General features: G+C 39.8%; 1 protein-coding gene across 1 annotated transcript; it reads right to left on the bottom strand.

Moving 5' to 3' along the window:
• Positions 1-4,097: 4,097 nt before the first annotated feature.
• Positions 4,098-17,668, bottom strand: kif4 (kinesin family member 4). Its single transcript, XM_041052481.1, has 31 exons — positions 17,483-17,668; positions 16,242-16,386; positions 15,961-16,075; positions 15,514-15,704; positions 15,272-15,361; positions 14,954-15,120; positions 14,285-14,379; positions 13,989-14,108; positions 13,472-13,647; positions 13,191-13,252; positions 12,942-13,074; positions 12,671-12,729; positions 12,252-12,357; positions 11,406-11,513; positions 11,005-11,187; positions 10,754-10,857; positions 10,475-10,619; positions 9,686-9,796; positions 9,460-9,543; positions 9,111-9,224; positions 8,785-8,940; positions 8,543-8,640; positions 8,198-8,327; positions 7,910-8,080; positions 7,672-7,791; positions 7,472-7,549; positions 7,074-7,175; positions 6,701-6,865; positions 6,416-6,541; positions 6,054-6,170; positions 4,098-5,741 (listed from the first exon to the last, which is right to left on the bottom strand). Exons 2-31 carry the CDS (start codon positions 16,362-16,364, stop codon positions 5,544-5,546), a joined length of 3,747 nt encoding a protein of 1,248 aa, XP_040908415.1. The 5' UTR covers positions 16,365-16,386; positions 17,483-17,668; the 3' UTR covers positions 4,098-5,543.
• Between the last annotated feature and the right edge of the window lie 3,506 nt (positions 17,669-21,174).

The raw sequence follows: 21,174 nt of genomic DNA on the forward strand, positions 1-21,174 counted from the left end.
TTGGGCAGGAGCTGTACTCACCTTTAGATGCATGACCCGCTGGCTTTCACAGGACGAGGCCAAAGGTTTGAAGAGCAGCAGGTTGCTGTGACACACAGCAGCCGGGACAGAGCGGCAGAGGGGAAACACAGTGCAGAAAAGAAGAAAACACAGCGGACAGAGCAGAGACAGACGAAAGACACAGGGAGCCATACTGACGGTGATCGGCATCTAAAAGAGGTGCATTTTTGATGTAAATGTCAGCAATGACAGCAAAGCACTGGCGGCGAGGCAGAGCAGCCAGTATAAGAGATCAGGAGTTGGTGGAAGGTTAATTATTACACTCGCAGTCAATATTTAACAGGCCCAGCGCCCTGCCCCTCAGTCCAACATCCTGATTCCACACTGACTGACACAGAGGGTAGGGCCAGCGTCAAGCACATCTCTTTTGTCCTCATGCACAAAATATGTATTCAATGCCTCACATGGCCTGTAGAAAATAAACCAGTGCACTCTGTATGAGATACTGCTTTTTCTGAGTCCTACCTGTGATTTGAAACACTCAGTGGCCTCAGAGTGATTTACCATATAATACTTCATAAGACCTTTGCATATTAATTGAGATGTATATTGAAAAAGAAACTCCCTTGAGACCCTCAGGGTATCAGCCATGAGGGACATGAAAAAATGTGTTAAGAGACACTCTCTCTGCTTTTTGTGCTTCAGTTGTAAATTCTTCACGACACGAGCTAAACCATGATGTACTGAAGTATCAGCACATGAGCCCTATCTACGTTTACTGCTGCATCCGTCTCTCTCACATGTACTTTACATGCTCAAACCTATGAACAGTTACTGGAACAAGCAGATATGAAGCTCAGAGGTATGAAGCAATAGCACAGGAGGAAGCGAAAGACTGTGAACTGGATTCAGAGAGCGCGAGTGAACAGCAGCACAATAAAAGGCTGATTGAAAGGGTGCAGAGTGCACTTTTGCACTTTGATGCATAGAAATTATTAATAATCTAACAAATAATAAACAGCGTAAGTGAGCAAGTACACTGGGAACAGAAGAAATCATTCGGTGGTCAATGACCCTGAATGATAAACTCCACCAGATGTGTAATACTTCAAGTCAACTGTAAAAATGGAAAATGACATGTGACACAAACTACTGATAGTAAACAGCATTAACGTTTACTGTTTTCCATTGGTTTAAAGCTCCGACTCCTTACCATCAGTGTGTTATATTTTACATTTATGTAGCTCACATTTCTTCAGCTGACTCCTGTCTGCCATGGATATTCAACTAATATTTGTACTGTCTGATTTTTGAGAAGAAAAAACGTGGTTGTGTGGTGATTTAACTCTCGAGTCATATCAGCAGATTCATAGTGAAACAGAATGTATATTAGCAGGACAGACTGTTGTCCCACTGTTTTTCCATCCTCGTGTAGAAATGTTCTCATTAGAATCACTGTTTTAATGTCCCCACCATGCTACTGCAGAACTAACTCAAAAAAAGTATAAAATGTGGTGAAAAACAGACATTTTTCTTTCAAGTAACAGCTTTTTTTTTTAAATACGTTCTGCCTCCTCTTTTATTCATATACCCAGGCTATCTTATCTCAGACGTTGAAGGGATTGGTATGCCCGAGTACAGAGTCCAGTGTCTCTAAGAGAGAGAATATGTGCACAGTATTAATCTGCCACACAGATAGAGCCGTTTCTCGTTCCTCTGAATGGATGGCGTCTAAGGTCATAATAATTTCAGCTGCAATTTAGATGAGATAAGAACATCAATCTGCTGAGCATGAAATTATCTTGCGCACAAGGTCACACGCAGCCCTGAAATCCTGGCTGAGGTTGATCTTTCGCTCAATGATCTCGTCTCAGAAATGATTGATTCCCATTGGGGGAGATGATGTTCGTCTAATGGACAGGTGGTTGAGCTTTCTGAGTTTCTAAGTCTAATTTAAGATTAAAACAGTGGGAGCATAGATCTGAAGAAAAAGGAATATGTGTGCAAGATATTACATGATGATGTTAAACACGTTTCCACTTCACACAGCCAGGCCTCAGATATCCGATGACTAATGTCTCTCAGATAAAGAACAATCAGTAGCTTCTTTTCCCCCCGTTTTGCTTCCCCTAACCCACTGTTTCATTGTTATAATTTCCCAACACCAGCACAGACCCACAACACTGACACTGACACAACAATATGTCATATGATTTATCAAATACTAAAATAACTGGTGAGAAGGTGCAGTTCACAGCTGATTCGGAGGCATATTTAAGCCTGATAATAATAAACATTTGCACTAGAGTGTCTGTACACAATCAACTAATGTCCAGCACTGCATATTTGCACAATTTAAAACGTACACAGTGGCACAGCATCTCCAAACATCTGTAAATCTCTTAAGCTGCCTTAATCAGTGAGGACACTGTTCACATAATCTGTCCACTTTATTTTAGTCTTAATCCACTTGTCTTCAAATACAATTTCCCATAGCAAGTGTCTGCAGTGCAAGATGCTGAATAGACAAAGAACCTTCTTTTAGGTTCTTGAGTGAGGACACGTCTGAGAGTTTACGCCTGTCAAAATGGACTGGAAGGTGATTAATATGTGGTGTAACAGAGAAGCTCAGTTATGATCTCCAAGCTCATTTACAGAGGTGGAAATCAACGTTTGGGACTTCAGAACCCCCTGAGAGAGGTATTCTGACATCTAGCGCCCTCCATTGGTGACCAGAATGCATTGCAACAACAGCAGCAGGCCTCTGTCTCAGAATAACCTCCTGAGTAACTCCCCCCCCCCCCCCCCCCCCCCGTCTGTAACAGTCAGCCACATTTTCATATCAGAAACAAACACTGTAGTTGATGAGAGCAGAAAAGCATCACAACAAATAACAATGCAATATTGCTGCTGGGTGCGTCTGGTATTTAATGAATTTCCCAGTTTCCATTCTTAAGTCTGGTATTGAGCTCTGCTGCGCATGTGAAGATGCCTGCATTTCAACACCATCCTCTCTTCCTTTCTCAAACAATTTCTAAAATCCAGAACAAAGCCTATGCCTCCTCAGCTCTCCTGGCTGAAAGAGGGATTCTCATCAAATGGAAGCCACCTTTCATTTCCCTTTTATCCCACTGTCAGAGCTGTGATGCTGTTGTTTTGACAAAATGAATATTTTCAGTATTCATTGAGGGAGCCTTCATAACCTATTTCCTCCAGGCCTTATGAAATCTCTGCTGGTTCACTCTCATGCAGGCTTATTCATCCTCATCTCGTGCTTGAATCTGTATTATGGTACTCATGTATTCTTCTGCCTCCGTGTCCCATTTTAGTCAAATATTTTCGCCCTGTTTTGGTTAATGAAGTCCAAGTACTTGGTCTTTTTTATCTGAAACAAATAGTTCAGTCAAACAATACTGCTTTGTCTTGCTTTTTGTTTGGCCTGAGAAGCAGCCACCGTAGCCAAAAATGTCCTTTGCGCAGAGCAGCTTCCTTCGCTGTTGATCAGGTCAGAATGTTTGGGGAGTTTAGGGAGAAGAATTGGCAGTGATTCGAAATGCCACCAGGTGGAGAGCTTTTGTTCCCAGCTGAAGTACAGCCTGAAAGCCAGGAAATGTCAACAACACCTTGTGAGACCTTTTTTGAATCATTGCCATTCATCAAAAACTGCATCATCCCCACCGCTGGTATATTATGTACTTGGTACTTGTGCTGTGAGTCAGTATAATCACACTAAATGCCACTCTAACTGCTTGATTAAAGTAAAAAAAAAAAACAAAAAAAAAAAAACTCATTGACCAATAATTGCTTATTCAGCTTTCTACAGAAAGCCGCTGAAAGAATGAACAAATGTGATGCAGATGCTACCAGCCTGCTTTGTACTGCACACACTCCCAGCAGAAACCTTCACATCATGGTCTCCTGTTTCCAGCTGCTTCTTGGTACTTGGTACAACTTGGTATGACCTTGAGGGTATTTCTGACAGCTTAGTGCAGTACAGAAATATCAGAAAATATGTTATTTATTAAGAGTTTATCCCACATGATTACCAAGAAGTTTTATTTTTCAACTGTAAAAAGTTCCCAGTCAATACTCAATAATTCTTTACTAATCAAATTAAAGGAAACTATGGAAAACATGTTCATTTACAATTTGTGGCTGTGTGAAAATAATAACATTGACCAATATATCGTACCAGATTAGTTTTATCTTTCATATCTGCAGCATGTATTGGCCTCAAAAATCTAATATTTGTCAGACTCTAGTGCAAAATTACCATCACATTTTCTCAGAACTCACCAATGCTTTGAAATAGCTTTTTTTTGTCCAAACAACAGTCCAAAGAGATTCAATTTCCACTCATCTAAAACTGAAAAAAGAAGCAAATCCCTGCACATTTGAGAAGCTGGAACCATGGAGAGTTTGGCATTTATGTTGCTAAAATACTTAGAGCAATGTGCAGCATGAAAAGGCTGCTCATCAATGATGTGTCAAGTAACACCAGTGTCTTGTGCTTGTTGTTCTACCTGGAGGAAATTTCCCAGAAAGCACATGAAGCAAACTTGATGAATCCAAATATGCACAAAACCTCTTGAAATAATAAGAAAGCTAAAAAGACCCAGTGCACTGGATGTGGACTCCAGAGCTACATAAATGTACATCAGTGACATCAATACCAGCCAATGGATGGAGAGGAAAAAAAAAAAAAAAAGAAAGAAAAAACTTTTCTAAAGCAGCCAAACATGGAAGACTGCAGGATATTAAAATACAAAGACATAATGGGAATTCTGAATTGACATTTATTTTGCTCTTCTGACCATTTGGGGGATTTGTAAGAAAGAAATGTGTGTACTACTAATATAGTCAGTACTCATCCTGTTCAGTTTAACATACACATTTAGATTAGTGTGAAATTAAAACAGTTTTCCTGTTTAAGGTTTATTTTTTTAATTGAAAGTCAAATAACCTTTCCACTAAAGATTAACCGCTGCTAAGAAACAGCAATGAAAGTGAGTCAAAAGTAAAATATTAATCATTAATCATAACACACTAATGAATGAAATAAATTATTTTCAATCAACTTAAAACACTGCTAAGAAATGAAACAGTGCTACACATTCAGACAAAAAAGAAAAAGTTTGTTGTTCTTTTAAAAACAAGATTTAACTGTAAGACTTTATTCAGCTCTGATACTAAAAGCACAGTGAAAAACCTACAGGTTGCCCACCCCACCCCCAAGACGATGTGTTGTAATGTGTGTAATGTAAATTTAGTCTCTCTATGGGGAAATATTATGTAATTCATTAAACTAGAAGTTACTTACAAGCTTCTTGATCATCTCATTGGGAATTCCAGTATATTTGAATGCTATTTATAATCCTTTTGTTTCCCTCTACAGAAAAAAAAAGTGTTTTACAACCAACAGCTACTTTCAAGTCACATTACACAACAGTTTAGTCACATGTAAAAAAGACTGAAAACATTCTGACAAAACATTTAACCAAACACATGTGGACGCCTAATGTAAAAAGCCCCACCACACTCTGTTACGATTCCTCTCTGATCGGAGTGCACCCAGAGAAAAAACTGTTCTGAAAACTGGTCAGGATTCGTTTCTTCTTCTTGAGGAAGCTGACTGTTGTTGTGTCCTCGTCCTCGTCCTCTTCTTCCTCTGGCAGGATGGGTTTCCTGACCAGCTTCAGGTCTGCGGTGGCATGTCCCATGTCTCCGATTTCTTGCAGGACCTAAAATGGTACATGTATGTATGTTAATATTACTTGTGCATTACATCTTTTAAAGTTCCAGTGGAAACTAACACTGTAGGACAGATACTATGTCCCACAATACACAATTTAAAATGATGACAGATGCAGATTGGCAGTGTTTGCCTAAAACAGGAAGGATAAAGTAGTGACAGGTTGATTACTATGAGAACAAATCACAGTCTGTTCTAATTAACTGATCTGCAGTATTTTTAAAACTCTCAGGTGTATCTGCTGCGTGCATGTTCACTCTCCAGACCACCATATGGATGGATTCAGAGGGAGCCAGTTTACCTTCTTGGTGGGAGTACAAGATGGCGGTTTGAAGAACGTGGTGTTGTCGGGGCTGACGGATGTTGGGTCTTGAAGAGACACAGAGTCTCTGGAAACACTTTCTGTCTGACTTGCATCCTGAAATGAGTAAAAACATTCAAAAAGTGAGAACAGTGATTACTGGTCCTTTGTCCTGATGTGTGCAGGTGGAAAGACAGTGTGGAAGAACGTGTTAACTGCTAAATATGCCCAAAGCAGCAAGCCATTCATCAGCAGAACAGCTGAAGGATTAGATCTTTAGAACAAAAGGTGTGTTTTGCCCCCCAAACGTCCATAACTGCATCACACACATGGGGTAAGTAGATGACTGATATTAGACTTACCTCAGCAGCCACCTGGTTATCCATATTTCGACATTTCTCGTGATCGCACTGGCAGTTCTCTCCGCATGTCATCTTTCCTTTGCGACACCTGCACTGCTTGTTACTGCAGCGACCTTTACACGCACACTGAAAGACGAGAAACTTCTCACAACCGTGGCCTTTGCATCACAAGTCCTCCCACTACCATTTGTTCTCACCCTTCACAATGTTTCACTGAGCACTGAGGACAGTCAAATACACAAATGACCAGTCTGAAGATGCTTCAAATCCTAATCCCAGTCTTACCCCAGTGGCCTTTGGTTTCTTTGAGGCTCTGCGTCCCTTCTCAGGTTTCTCAGGACGCCACTCGTCCTCTTCCTCCTCGTCATCCTCACTGGGAGACATCAGTTCTTCAATGTTGATGGCCATGTTCAGTGGTGCTTTAGCTGTGGTGATACGCTTCCCCTTAGGCTTGTTTGTAGAGAGAAAAAAAAACACACACTTGGACTTATCTCCTAATCTTGTATTTTATCAAAAAGGATAATATTCACAGTCATCCCTTCTTGGAGCAGTGCTAGCTTTCTGTTTAAACACCGAACCTGACTAAAATTTTATTACTGTGAAAAAAAAACTCTGACATTACAGCAAACATGAAGATAGAATATCTGCAATAACCAACCTTTGGAGGAACGTACTCAAAGGAGTCATCTATGCTGTTTTCATTGTTGGTTGGAGGCACAAGGATTTTCTTTCCACTTGCCAGGTGGAGCAGTGAGAATTTCTGTGGATGGGAAAAAGAAAAGATGGCTGTGTTTGAGCCAATCAGCACTTCACTTTTTTTTTAATGCACTTTAACTCAAAAAATAGTCAGAGTAATTAAATAGCGACAAAAAACAGATGACAAATCATTTTAATACAGAAAAGTAGTTACTTTGAGTTTTTTCAGTATCTGCTCTCAGATGTTGTTATGCACTAGTACATGGTATTCATCATTTATAATTCAGCTTAATATCCAAATGATAAAAAAAAATAAAAACAGATGGAAACTAATAAAGCTGAGATGAATAATTCAGTTACCTGTCTGTACTGCTCGTTCTGCTCCACCAGCGTCTGGTTCTGCTCACTTAATGCTCGCAGCTTTTCGAGCTCTTCCTCCTAAAAATGATGTTACAAATAAGCACATGATCAACTTAGTGATAATTCTGCATGATTTACCACAACAAAACAGAAATGCTGAAAGGCAAGAACGCGCTGCTACGGAACCAGAGGAGACGAACCTGAACTTTGAGGCGCTGGAGAAGCTCCTTCTCCTTTGAACTCTCCTCGTCTTTCTGGTTTGTTTCGTCTGAATCTCCACATATGGGTTTGCTCTGCAGCTGGTTGAGGAGGTAAAGCACCTGTACAAAGAAAAACAAGATATATACACACATATATGCAGTATATACATACAGAACAGAAGGAAGAAAGGCTCTAAAAAGAGATGTAGATTGGCATATAAATAACAGATACGAGCACCTTCTCCTGATGCCTCTGCTCTAGTTCCACCAGCTGCTGCTGATGCTCCATGTCCATGGTGGACATCACGTTTCTCTCATCAGCAAGCATCTTCCTTAAATCTTGTGCATTTCCCTTCTCCTGTTTGAGTTCACTCTCCAGCTTGGCACTGGCTGTTTTAGCAGACACCAGCTACATAAAAGGGTTTTGGAAATGCAAACAGAAAGCAGCAAATTAATGTACTATTAACTAAAATAACACACAGGTGTGATGTATTATCGGACCTCCTAAAAGAAGACAATTTGTCACCTCAGACATCAGGACTTTAAGGGCACACTTGGCATCCACGATGCTTGTGATTCCATCTATGCGCTGTTTCAAACGCCCCTCGCTGTCTGCGACGAGAAGTTTCTGCTGGAGGTCAGCTATCTGGGCGTTCCTGTTACAACACAACTCACTCTGAAAAACAATCCCTTTACTGAACAGCAACCATCCACTTTGCCCAAGTGGTGGTGACACATCTGTAAGAGCAGGTGTTATAGCAGCTGGACAAGTATGTTCTTAACAGGTGAGAAACATAATGGCTCAAAAAAATGTACAGGGCGGTACTTCAGCCTGCGGTGAGTCAGGGTCAAACATAAAGATGTGACTCACCTGAGACCCATTTCTGTCTCCAGGTTCTCGACCTGTTTGGTCAGAGGTGTTTCCAGCGCCCCGTGACTCTCCAGCTCAGAGATGATCAGTGTCCGACGCTGCGTGGAAAGACGCCGCGGATCAAAGGACTGATTCTTTGTAACGTTTCTACTCTGTTGGTGCTGAATGTCTCACTTATTCTCAGTTCTGAGCATATTCTCATGAGTGTGTGTAGGAGTAAAAGCATGAACTTCTCAGCTCACCCTGATTTTGGGAGCAGGTCTCTCTCCAGCCTCTATCTGCTGTTTAAGGTGGTTGATCTCCTGAGCCAAGACCTTTCTGTCCTCCAGCAGATCACTGAGGTGACGCCGAGCCTCTTCTGTGCTAACCATCACTTCCACTTCATTCAGAAGCCACGTCTGATCACATCAATTTACAGTTAACAACAATACAACGCCCAATACACAGAACACAGCAGTACAGTCTGTTAATGTTCGTAAAAATGTAGAAATACTTTATGTTTATTTGGTCTAATAGACCAAATAAGTAACTGCAACTATAGAGCAGCCCTAGGACCAGGTTTTACTACCTTAACTCTCGCAGCAGCTCCCTCTATTCCTCTGTTCTGAGCATCTTTCCGTTTCTCTGCCACCTCACTTCTCTTCTGTAGGGCATCTTTCAGCCGCTTGTTTGCAGCTGCAGCCTGTAGGGGGAAAAAAAACAACTTGTAATAAGCTGCTTTCAATCATTTCCAGTTACAGTTCATTCTAGCATTTGACATGAGCCTGATATTCAAACTGAATTGCTTGCAGAATTCGGGGAACTGACTCAGAGGTCAGCAGTTAGGTTAGTGAAAATTAGTGACACACATCTACAGTATAAAAGAGGGTATTAACTCGTGGATCACACAAATTAGACAACAGAGCAAGAAGTCTCACCTCTTCAGTTTTACGACGCAGAACATTGGCCTGTTTCTGGAAATCCCTCTCAAGTTTCAGCAACTCGTACTGGCGCTTACGATCCTGTAACACATAAAAAACAACAAGTACACTGTGAGGTTCATGAAGCCATGTAAATAAATCAATTAGTATAAGGCAAAAAGACCGAGTGAATTTATGGATAAGATGTCCAGCACTGTCCAGGAAGTAGTTGACCTTGACATACCTTCTCCTTCAGCTGCAGCACCTCCCTGTCCTTCTTGCTCTTCCAGTGTCTGAATTTCTCAGAGTCATCCCTCATCTGCCTCATCAGCTGCGTACGCTGGGTCTTCATAGCCTGTGAGAAACACAGTGTTATTGTACTTGGACTTGGCATCTGTGGCTTACATGTGTAACCAATATTAATAATGCTCTATGCCAATTGAATGCACGTGTTTAGAAAGAATTTTACTTGAGGCCACAGATTCAAGGAAATGGCAAAATAAAGACAAAGCTATATTCTTCCTGCTTTCTGGTACTTGCCATATGTGAAATGTAAGAATTTAAAGACTCTGTTTCTGCCTGGTCTTCCCTGAAAGCGATAATTGTAAGTGGTACAGGTTTTTTTTTTATTATTCTTGCTCAAAACGGTTTTGCACATGTTAACCTAAAAATAAATTACAGATGTATCATGTTTTGCTTGGTCCAAAGTTTTATAACCAGGAAATGTGTTTACAATTTAGCAAATAACGTGCAAGTTACACAATTTTGTGTTCAAGGAAACAACAGTGTTGCTCACTTGTTGAAGAAATTTAAGCTCTGAGGATAAATTCTGAACAGTACTACTGGTATCAGTTTATCTGATGTAACTGAATCATCAAGAATCAATTCTGAAAAAAATTAAACAGTATAAAATAGAACAGTCTATTTAATACTATGATGGCATCATTATGATAGAAAATACACATTTATACAGACTATGGCACCAGGAAAAATCTTCTGCAACACAACAATATAATATAATATATATAAATACCTGGATCTCCTGCATGAGCTTGCTAACTTTCTGAACAGAAGACTCTTTGAGTTTCAGCAGTTTGGATTGTTCGAGAAGCTTCTTCTTCATGTCCACGAGCTGGCCCTCAAGCTCCTGCAGCCTCTTCCTCCGCTGCTCACTAAGCCTAGAAGAAGGTGATGTATGTCAGATGAAGAAGGAAGTGAGGAGTGAGGGTCTATGAGACTACGTTTGAGATCTTAGGCATAAATATTACATCAGCTACAACAAAACCACAGAAATAAAAATCAGCTGTCATACTTAGCATGGTTAGTGTCTTTCTTTGCAGACTGAAGTGCCAAAACAAGCTCTTCTTTCTCCTTCTGCAGAGAATCCACTGCCGACTGCAGAGTCTGTACATTTTTCTATAAGACACAATGCCTAGAATTTATAGAAATCTCCAGAACAGTGACACAAAATCAAATAAAGTGTATTTAATTTAAAAAAAAACAGAAACTGAAGTGGTTTTAAAATTACTGTGAGAGTCAGAACCGGATCCAGACTTCTCGTACCTGGTGTTCTGACTGCATCGGCTCCAGCTGGCTGTCATTCTGGCACATTTTCCTCACAAAAGCTTCCTTCAAACTCAACACTTTGTTCAGCTCAATCAATTCCTTGGAGAGCTGGGCCTGCCGCAGTGCATGATGGGTTGCAAAGGCCTCTGGGGAGTCCTTACCAGCAATAGCAGTGGCATCCTGTTCAATGTGTTAGAGGAGGGAAACATCTTAAACTACATTTCGTTCAGAACTAAAGAGATAAGTAGACAGACTTTAGTCTTTATTCTTTGATCAGTTAGTGTGAACACATATGTTACCACAGTGAGTTGGCTGCAGAATTCACAATGTTGTCAAGTATCTTTGACAATAAATGTCATTTAATGTAAGCAATAAGAGGACACAAACTGTCAACGTACTGATGGGGAATCATCTGCTGCGTTTTTACTGCCATTCCCAGGCACCTCAGGTACATCCTCTCCTGCGGCCATGGCTTCAATGGAGGCAGCGATGCCTGCGCTCTCATTCTTAGAAAATCCAACAAACAGCAAAACAGTCAATATTATGAACAAAAAGGACTGTGAACATCCAGATTATCCAGAGCTGGATTTATAGTCAAGACCATAAGTACTGTGCTCTGTGCTTCAACGTGTTTAATATTTAAAGAGCTTTTTAACACATGGTGCCTAAACAGTACAAAAGGCCCAAAGTAATTGGACACTTGGCAACTAAACATTTCTTGGGCATCTGTGTGTCAGTCCAATATTAGTTCATGAACAAAAAAAGCTCAGACGTGGCTCAGAGTTGATTGTTCTCAGTCTGAGCTGTATTCCACTCGCTGAGGTCCAGGCTAAAGACAGAGAGACGCCACAGCAAGCAACAGATGAAGGCGGCTGCAGTGAAAGCCTGGGAGAGAATCACCAGCAAAGACACAGGCTGTCTGCTGGTGTTAAAGACTTCACACAGTCACTGCCTGTCAAATATTTTCCATTAAATATTACATATGATCATTCTGTCTCACTTCAGGTGTCTCTGTCCCATTAATTCTGAACCCCTGAACTTTATGCACAGTGTTAAAATGGGTAACTGTCCAGACACTTCTGGTCTGGAAAACCGTGACAACTTGCCCCATACATTCTGATTAGAAAAAGCAAAACAAACAAAAAAAGATCTATCAAAAGCCAAATATAATGTCCATTGCAAATGTCAGCATCACTACACACTGCTGTCTTTTGATGAATTATTATGCAAAGTGACTTGTGTACCTTGAGCTCCAAGACGATTTCTTGCAGATTCCTCATCACCTCAACATTCTCCTTCAACTCCTGGTCCTCTAGCTTCTCCAACAATTTCTCAAGATCCACTGTACATCTGAAATAAAGGTAAATAAAAAGTGTGGATTAATATAATCAAAAACTTGGTCAATAAACCTTGTCTATCATTTATGTGCTACCATTTTCTCAGCTGCTAAGACCAAACTAACATACAGTCTTTCAGCACTAAAAGCTGTTGAACTTTTAAACCCTTAGTATGCAACAACAAATAACTGAAATGATGAACAAAATTACTCAGACAATTAAAACCTAAACAAAACCTTTAGCAAGAATGGCAAACGTTTTCTGTGTCAGACGTTTTGTCAGACCCGTCCCAAAGCCCTCCTGGCTTCATGCCTTTGTAAACTTACGCTGCATGGTGTCGCAGTTGTTCCAGTTTGCTCTGTAGTTTCTCATTTGCTTGTTCTGTCTATGAAATAAAACAAACAAAATTTGATTAACATGACAAATGACAATGCAAAACAGAGAAAGGGCGCATAGATAGAAGAGAAAAGACAAGAAAAATAAGTTAAGCTATAGACTGTATATGAAGTATTTTTTTACTTCTTATCTTGATGGCAATTTCGACTGTCTTGGCATTTTTTTTCTACCAGTTGGTACAAACGTTAAGATCTAGGTTACCATAATGATCTTCTCAAACATGAGGGCGGTCTGTCCAGCTGCCTCGCTCAGCTCCCTGCTCAGCTTATTGTTCTCGTCTGTTAGAGCACGGTTCCTTTCCAAAAGCTTAGTCACATTCTCCGCGGACTCTGGGCTGTAACAGAGGGACTGTGTAAACTGTTATGGCCTTTTGTAATGGGTAATATGTGTCCTGAGTGCATTTATCTTACATTCTGTGGTACTAAGTAAGTGAGAAACTTTATGCCTTACCCAGAGAGCACTGGAGCTACTCCCCCACGGGCATGAAGTAGCATCACCTGCAGTTCCTGAACCTAAACAAGCGCGAATCAAGACACTTGAGACATTCATTTTAAATAGAAGAAGAAAGTTTGTGTGTCATACACTTTCAGCCCCAGCAATCTTTGATCTTTTTCCATAATCAATATAAACAAAGACTTGTAATTAAGTAAGTGAAGTGCATTTGACTTAGAGCTTGATCTTGAGATCCGATTGTGAGGTCAACCCCACAAAAGACTTTTTAATTTCTGTACCTGTTGTTTCAAACGGTTCATTTCTGCAGCTCTGGGGTCAACGTTGACTATAGGTTTGTTTTTAATTTTGCGAGCTCTGTCAGCATATCGCAGGGTATTGATGGTCTCCTCCATATTTGAGTCTGCAGGACTGATGCAGGCAATCATCAAAGTGTGGCTATTGCCTCCCAGTGAGTCTGATGAGACAAACACAGAAAAGAGTTCACAAAAATGCTTAGTAAAATTATTCTGCAGTCATTAACTGTGTTGTGTTATTGCTGCTTTGAGCACCTGCCTGTTTTGTTGTACATTTATCAGTAATGCTGCCAATTTTTATGTTAAACAAGTAAGAAATAAACCCAGGCACAGATACAGGTGTGAAAAACAAAGATTTTCAACCAGACAGTCAAAGCACAGAAAAGCAGGATGCATGCTGTATGCTGATTTACTCAAGTTTGAAGGTCCTAAAAACAAGAATGGTATCTGAGACTGACCTAAGACCAATATGTAATTTCTGAACAGCTAAATCAAAGTCTACCTTGCAGCAGGCGGGTGAGCTTGGAGTCTCTGTAAGGAACAAAGGTGTTTTTCTTGCTTTCATCTCCCAACGCACTGATAACATTACCCAAGGACAAAAGGCCGCGATTGATGCTGATGCCTGAAGATGAAAATAAATGGCATCAAAACAGAAATACTGTTATTAAGACACAATTACAATACAGACAGCTTATGTAAAATCGATACTGCAGCCTATATCATATGGGAAATCATAAATTGAAGGTTGACAACTTTTAAATGAGCAAGTGTAAAGAAAAATCTAAATATTTAAGTTACCTTCCTTTAAACGATCTCCCTCTGCTTTGGTTTTCTTTTGTCTCTCTGAACCAGCCAGATCCACAAGGTGCAACTTTGAAACAACCGAGTCAGCTCTGCAATAAAAGATCGCACAAATACTAAACTTGTAGAATGTTTTGAAAATGCTGCCTTGTATGTCACATAATGTGGACCTGCACATACACACCAATTTCTGGAGCAATACCATATGGTATCTTTATGAAAAACAGAAATGTCAGGTCAAATTAATTATAAATTCAAATACAGAGAGGTCCTTGAAGATAACCTGCTCCGGAGTGCACGTGATGTGAGACTGGGGCAACGGTTCCACCTTTCAGCATGACAATGACCTGACGGGACAAGTCTCTGACTGTCCTTGAGTGGCTCAGTTAAAAGCCCAGATCTAAACCCCTAGAATATGTGTAGAGAGACCCAAAGATTTCACTTCACAGACGCTTCCTATCCAATATTATTAGGGGCCTGACAGATTCTGCCAGGAAAAATGTGATAAACTGTGCAAAAAGTAAAGGGGTCTGAATACTTTCTGAATACACTGTATGACTGTTTTCCTTGACACATTACAGGGAGAGCTGTGTATGTTAAAGCAAAGTGGACTAATATAAGCCAAAATAATAAAATGAATATGGGAGAAACCACCACCAAACTGACTTGTCTGTCCCTCTGCGCTGCTCCAGTGTGATGGTGAAGATAGCATGTGAACGTGAAGAAGCAGCATTCATCGCTGTTGAGCCCACGGTGCGAGCGGAGTTTCCCAGCTCGAGACAGCCCACCATCTCATGGGCAGAGAACACCTGCCTCTCAGTTAACCCCACAATCTGTAAGATATGATATTTCCAATAAGAACCAAGGCAACAAGATACAGAATTAGACATAGATGCGGTTTATTGAGACTCATCTGTCTATTTATCATATGCTCAAAGATAGGAGACATTGTGTGCTGTCACTCTTGACATTCCAGTCGCTCACCTTAATGCCATCTTTGGGGTCTTCCCGTATGCTTATGGCAGGTTTATCTTTGGATGCACACAGCAAGTCCAGTATATCTTCATTATAGATCTAAAATCAAAATAAAATGCTTCATCAAATTACTTTAAAAAGGCTAACATGCTATGAAATAACATTTGCTTGATGTCAAGGATAATACATTTCTAAATGTCAATAAAAAAAAAACGAATTATCTATACAGCATAAACACTATGTCCACCAACCTCCAGGTAAGACACTGCCAGACAGAATTCACAGTCTGTCCTTTTCTCTCTTTCCTCAAAAATTCTTCTGATAACTCGTGGAATAACGCCGACTGAAGGATCATTCTCTTGAGCTGATGTGTACGTTCCTCCCATGGAGAAGGTCTTTCCAGATCCTGTTTGTCCGTATGCAAGAACTGTGGCATGGTAGCCTAGGAAAAGGACAATTCAGTGAAGATGCAAACTGATTTTAAAGTTAAGCAAAAAATAATAATAATTTAACATCGTAGTTATCTTAATTATGTTTTTTGTTTTTGCAACTGATGGTAAATTTTGTCTCCATGGAGTAAAACCATGGAGACAAAATTTAGACAGTTCTTATGTCGCAGACCCTGCATGGTCACCTGCCAGGAACAGGGTAAAACCAGAAAGACATTCCAATCAATCATCATATCAAGACATACCTACCTTTGAAAAGCCCACACAGTAAGGGGGACACAGCTGTACTAAAGACTTCTTCTTGTTCAGCAGTGGGATCAAATACATAATCATAGGTGAACGCCTTCTCTGTTCCAACAATAACCTAAAAACAGAAAAAAACATTAGCAATTTGTCTTTTCTTTTCCACACAGAGTACACTGTAATTGCATTAAAAAAAAACAACATATCAACATAACTGACTTGGTGCAAACCACTACTCAAATACAAGTAAAAAAAAAAAGTGTTTTCTTAAACTGCTGAGCACACACCTGTGGCTCACCAGGCACAAAAGTGAGACAGCACTGACATCCTTCATTGATTTCTTTAGGTACCAACGGGCGACATCGCAAGGCAACCCGCACTGGGATCACCTTAGCATCCTCATTTGTCATGATGCAAGAGTCCAATAAATATCTAGTAATAAAAGGAGCAGAGGAGGTTGTCACATTGAAGCCAAGTAATATCTGTCCAATAATGTAGCAAGATAATACATCATTAAATATTTTGAATGGACAAAAGACTCTAATGAACCCCCACTGTAAACAAGAGATAACACTATAAATAAAGGTGTTGAAAAAACAGTGAATTTTGTTTAAAAAAAAAATCAAAAAAAAAAAAAATCAGTTGCAGAGCACAATGCAGAGCTGTACTTACTGAGCTGGGATGTTACTTTACATCTGTTGTTTTTGTTATCCTGTAAAGCAACACTGTTGTGTTGGTGTTATATTTTGCTATAAAATGACTGTCAGCCCCATTGTTCTATTTTTATTCCTAAAACCTTGAATAGTAGACCATTCAATTTGAAAAGCAAAAAAAGTAAGATATATTTTAATGGCATCCAATTTTTCTGTGTTAAAAATGTATTCACTTGTGATATGTCAAACTGCCGTGTGTGCTAATAACAAAGCAAACAATATATTATCATCTCATTATCACCATAACTGAGCTAAGAGCACCTCAGGTGTGACACCCAGCATCAGCATGTTTTTCTGGGCAGAATAATGGCCATTAAAATCTTTCCCAGAATAGAAATAACAATTTGTTTTTCAAATGATTGAAAACCGTCAGGTCAGTATCTAAGGTTACAAATGCGGACAGCTATCTCATTTATTACCGTCAAAGTAACAGTTAGTCGGTGTCACTGTACACGGGACTGACTTTATGGATTTTCAAACTTTTTGTGCGAGAAATGACTTCCATTTGGTTCAGTGGTTTTCAGTGGTGATACAGAAAATGTCCCCACGTCTCAGCAGAATCACCATGGGTGTTGTCATACTGTCCATGGAGTTAGTCCATCCAGCTTCCGTTCAGACACATCAAAACCGAGCTGTGCAATAAGCTTTTATCATGTAAATGTAGTATTTTAGTTTTGATAATCCCTGTAACTGTAACTTTACTCGGTCGATGTGTCTCCAGGACACCCGTGAAAACTAGGTTAGGTTAGGTTAAAGTCGGCAGCAGCTTCACTAGCTAGCTGCTGTTATTAGCAAGACGTTGATATTAACGTTACCCTTTCACGTTTCCTCCAGTGCCAGCGTTTAAATCCACGAAAACCGTATACAGCGGCTCCGGTTGTTAATGGAGAGCACTAATATCTGTCACCCTTTAAAAAACCGTTAACTTTTGAGTGTTTCTAGTTGTAAACGTCTCTCCTGTGCCCGTGTACTTAGACCGACATCGAGATGAATGTTGTTACTGCCCGCCACTTTCAAACACTCAGCTCCTCCCACTCCTCTTTCTTCTTCTGCTTCTTCTTCTTTGTTTTAATGGCGACTTGCACCCACAGGGATCATTATCGCCACCTACCGCTGCATCATAGAATCCTTATATTGCTGTCACGAGTCTTGTATCTTGTAGATAAATGAAGATGTTTGAAATTTTTATTATCAGATATTTTGTGAAGATTGTTTTAAGATCCATGCGTTTAATCTCTTTTTATTCCAACCGAGTCCTTGATAATTGTATCGTGTTTACATATTTACTTCTTGCTTCTTCTTTTTCTACATCTAGTTTAATAGCAAAGTCAATAACAACCTCTACAAGAAAATCAGAAAAAAAAACACATTTCAACACAATACCTAAACAAAGTTTTACTGAAATTATTCTTTCATGGTCAGTCTTTTACCTTTAAACTTAACCTACTTTAGTTATTTGTTACTTGTTTTCAGCCCCTCTTCCCTATTGTTGAGCCTGTGACTCCTACACAGTAAAAAAAAGTAAATTGTGTTTCTTATTAGGTTTTGTGGTGCATTCAGAATACTGATTACATTTGTGAGAGTGGGCAGTAAACAAATTCATTAAGACTTTGAAGTTAAAAAATTCACATGGGTTTTGTTAATTCTGACTGTCTCAGTGAATCATCCATGCTGTAAATGATTCAGTATTCAAATGCTTGTTCCAATGAGCAGGGAGCATATCTGCTAATGCATTAATGATTCCTGCATGAACCGATATAAATAGCAAGTTTTAGGCCGATGCAAAACCCAAATTAATTTCTGTGTTGACCCAGGCTCGCAGGGATAATTTCTCTCACTACATTCCTTATGGTGACTTGAAAGCGACACTCACTTACTAACCAAACATTCCACGATATGATGATACTAATGACAGAATGAGACATGGAGGTGAACCATGGTTATTACCTGACAGGGTTCATCCCCTTATTCACAGACAATGAAGGCCATTAGAGAAAGCATATCAATTCCTAGTTCACCAAAATTACAAAATAACCAAAACAATGGTGTGAGGAATAGCTAAGACAGTGAGCATCAGAGCAAAGGTGCCCAGACATTCTCATGTGACACAATAACTGTGTAAAATAGACATGCCACATTAAGAAATAAAAAGCTCAGGAGAGGTTTTTTTTTCCTCGCTTCAAGACAAGTGCAAATGGAGGGGGGAGACAGAGCAGACGAGAAGCTGAGTGGGTGACATGACATCCCTCTTGATGAGATGAATTTTTAGTCTACAATGGAAAATGGGGAGTGACTCCTCTGTTCTGGCTGGAAGAGAAAGGTCATTACAGTGGGAGTCAGAGGGGAAAACAGCTGAGTCCAGATAAAGTGATGACAAGGTTTCTGCAGGGAAGAGGATCAGGCGGTCTAGTGGCATAAGTCAGAGCGTGGACTGGCTTTGTGTTTGCATTCTGATAAGATGCCTCAACATTTACATGAATGTCTCAATCTCCACAATTATGCAAAATGATTCTCCTGTACTCAAGCATTGTCCTACCAATGCATCCGGGGGTTTATTGAATGTACAGGACAAATGAGCACACACACACAGCTCTGTTGTAATCGGGTCCAATGAAAACCATGACCTTTACCAACACTGTGACCACTGGGAACATTGATAGAGCTTATCCCCTCTAACACAGATGTCTGGCTCAGCCTCCACCCCTGCAGTGACAGATGCTGTTGACCTCACATACAAACAATGAAGTCACGTTTTCATAGAGTGATGAGTGAGCTCTGAGAGGACACAACCACTAGAAATATTTAATGGACATGTCCTATACCATGTTAACCATTTTAACATATTTATTATTTCTCAACCACTACTGAGCAACTGAAACCATAAAGATAACAACACACTGACACTGGGACAAGGTATGGGGGATTTGTGGTGCTTTGAGACTGTAATGGGTGGACAGAGACATTGTGTGACAAAATGAGATTGGCCAACAATAAGTGTTTGTTAGGATACCCAGAAATTTCAGCAGGAGACTTGATAAGTAATCACTGAGTCACTGATATTGAGTGAAACCCCCGCCATTGTACTTTGGCCATTAAATGCCACATGGAAGTAAAAATATCAATTGTTTTTCCTTTAGTCTCATTTAAATACACTTCTATTCCACTGGGGATGTAGCATGTGGTTGATTCTGCACCCAGTCCAAACATTCAACTTTGCTGTTTGTTTTCTGACTTTTTGAAGAACCTGTGAAGTTTTACTGGACTTTCTCTTTATTTTAATTATCATTGTTATAACCAACTCTCTGTCCTCTGTCGGCTATTGTACAAATTATCTCAGAAGTGAGTGAGTCCTACCGCTTGTGGGAAATTCCACCATGAGGCCTAAGAACAACATGCCAGATTGTCCCTGGTCCTAAGAATAGAACAGGCAGCGAATGAATGGAACAAACCAGCCTATTCTTTCCATATGTATTCCCTAAACAACGATTGTGCATGTCAGAATTTTTCTTTAATGGGAAGATTACAATGCCAACAAAAATGCTCTCAGCTCAGCCTACTCACCTCACTTAAAGCCAGTCTGACCTTGAACAGCAGTGTCCTCTCTTATATTATTGTAGTTGGAATAGGAGGTAACTCAGCCTGCTTCCCCTTTCCTCTTGTAGTTTTAGAAGATAATCTGCACAGGGTGGATTGCATTACAATGACATCACCCATGCCTAAAATTCAATGGTCGCATGACTGGGGTTTTGAGGAGAATGCACTCTACACAACTGCACTAAGCCATGTGTACATACCAGTTTCATGCTCTACTAAGCTAAACATTCTGTAATGGAGTTTCCCATTAACTGTTGAAAATAAGTAGTTAAAATAAAAATGAAGTCTGCTGAGTACCAATTAATTAGAACGAACTAGATTAAATCACTTGATAACCTCAGATTCCACATCAGAGCAGACGTACACGTCATGATTTTACAATGCTGAATGTGACAATGAAGCCACATCATATCACGTCATGTTTGACCATGACTGAGGACATTTTCCACAATATTCCAGTCACTAATATTTATAGTATGAGATTCAAGCATTGGTAGTGTCTATTGTAATAAAATGAATAAACTGAGTGTTTTAAGGGCATAAAAAAATAAAACAACATGCTTTTTTTTCTTGTTTTTTTTACAATTGAAACAGTCATAAAACAACCTTCACAGTTAAGGGAAGTCATGTGAATGCTGAGCCCTCTGCGATAGCTTTTACATGCATATTACTAGGCAGTTGTGGGGAAAGAAGTACTGCAATGATTTTCTGAGTCACTGCTGTCATTTGATTAAAAATGTTATGATGAGCACTGATCTCATTTACAAAACAAATTTAAGGGAACCACAATTAATCTAAATCAAGTGCACGTTTTCTACATTCTTTATCCAAGAACATTAAACAGATTACAGCCTATGGTGGAGAGGGAAGTCTAATATGCACTTTAGTCTGCCCAAGAAGGTCTGTTACCAGG

Source organism: Toxotes jaculatrix, chromosome 12 (genome assembly GCF_017976425.1).
Source record: "Toxotes jaculatrix isolate fToxJac2 chromosome 12, fToxJac2.pri, whole genome shotgun sequence".
Classification (NCBI taxonomy): Eukaryota; Metazoa; Chordata; class Actinopteri; family Toxotidae; genus Toxotes; species Toxotes jaculatrix.

What these genes read in the sequence shown, in the direction of transcription:
- kif4 (XM_041052481.1), bottom strand. Translation starts at nt 16,364, where the DNA reads ATGACAAATGAGGATGCTAAGGTGATCCCAGTGCGGGTTGCCTTGCGA. An exon ending in GTAGCTCCAGTGCTCTCTGG is followed by an intron (nt 13,075 to 13,190) that starts GTAAGGCATAAA and finishes CCTCTGTTACAG; the next exon opens with CCCAGAGTCCGCGGAGAATG. An exon ending in AGCTCATGCAGGAGATCCAG is followed by an intron (nt 9,797 to 10,474) that starts GTATTTATATAT and finishes TGTTTCTCACAG; the next exon opens with GCTATGAAGACCCAGCGTAC.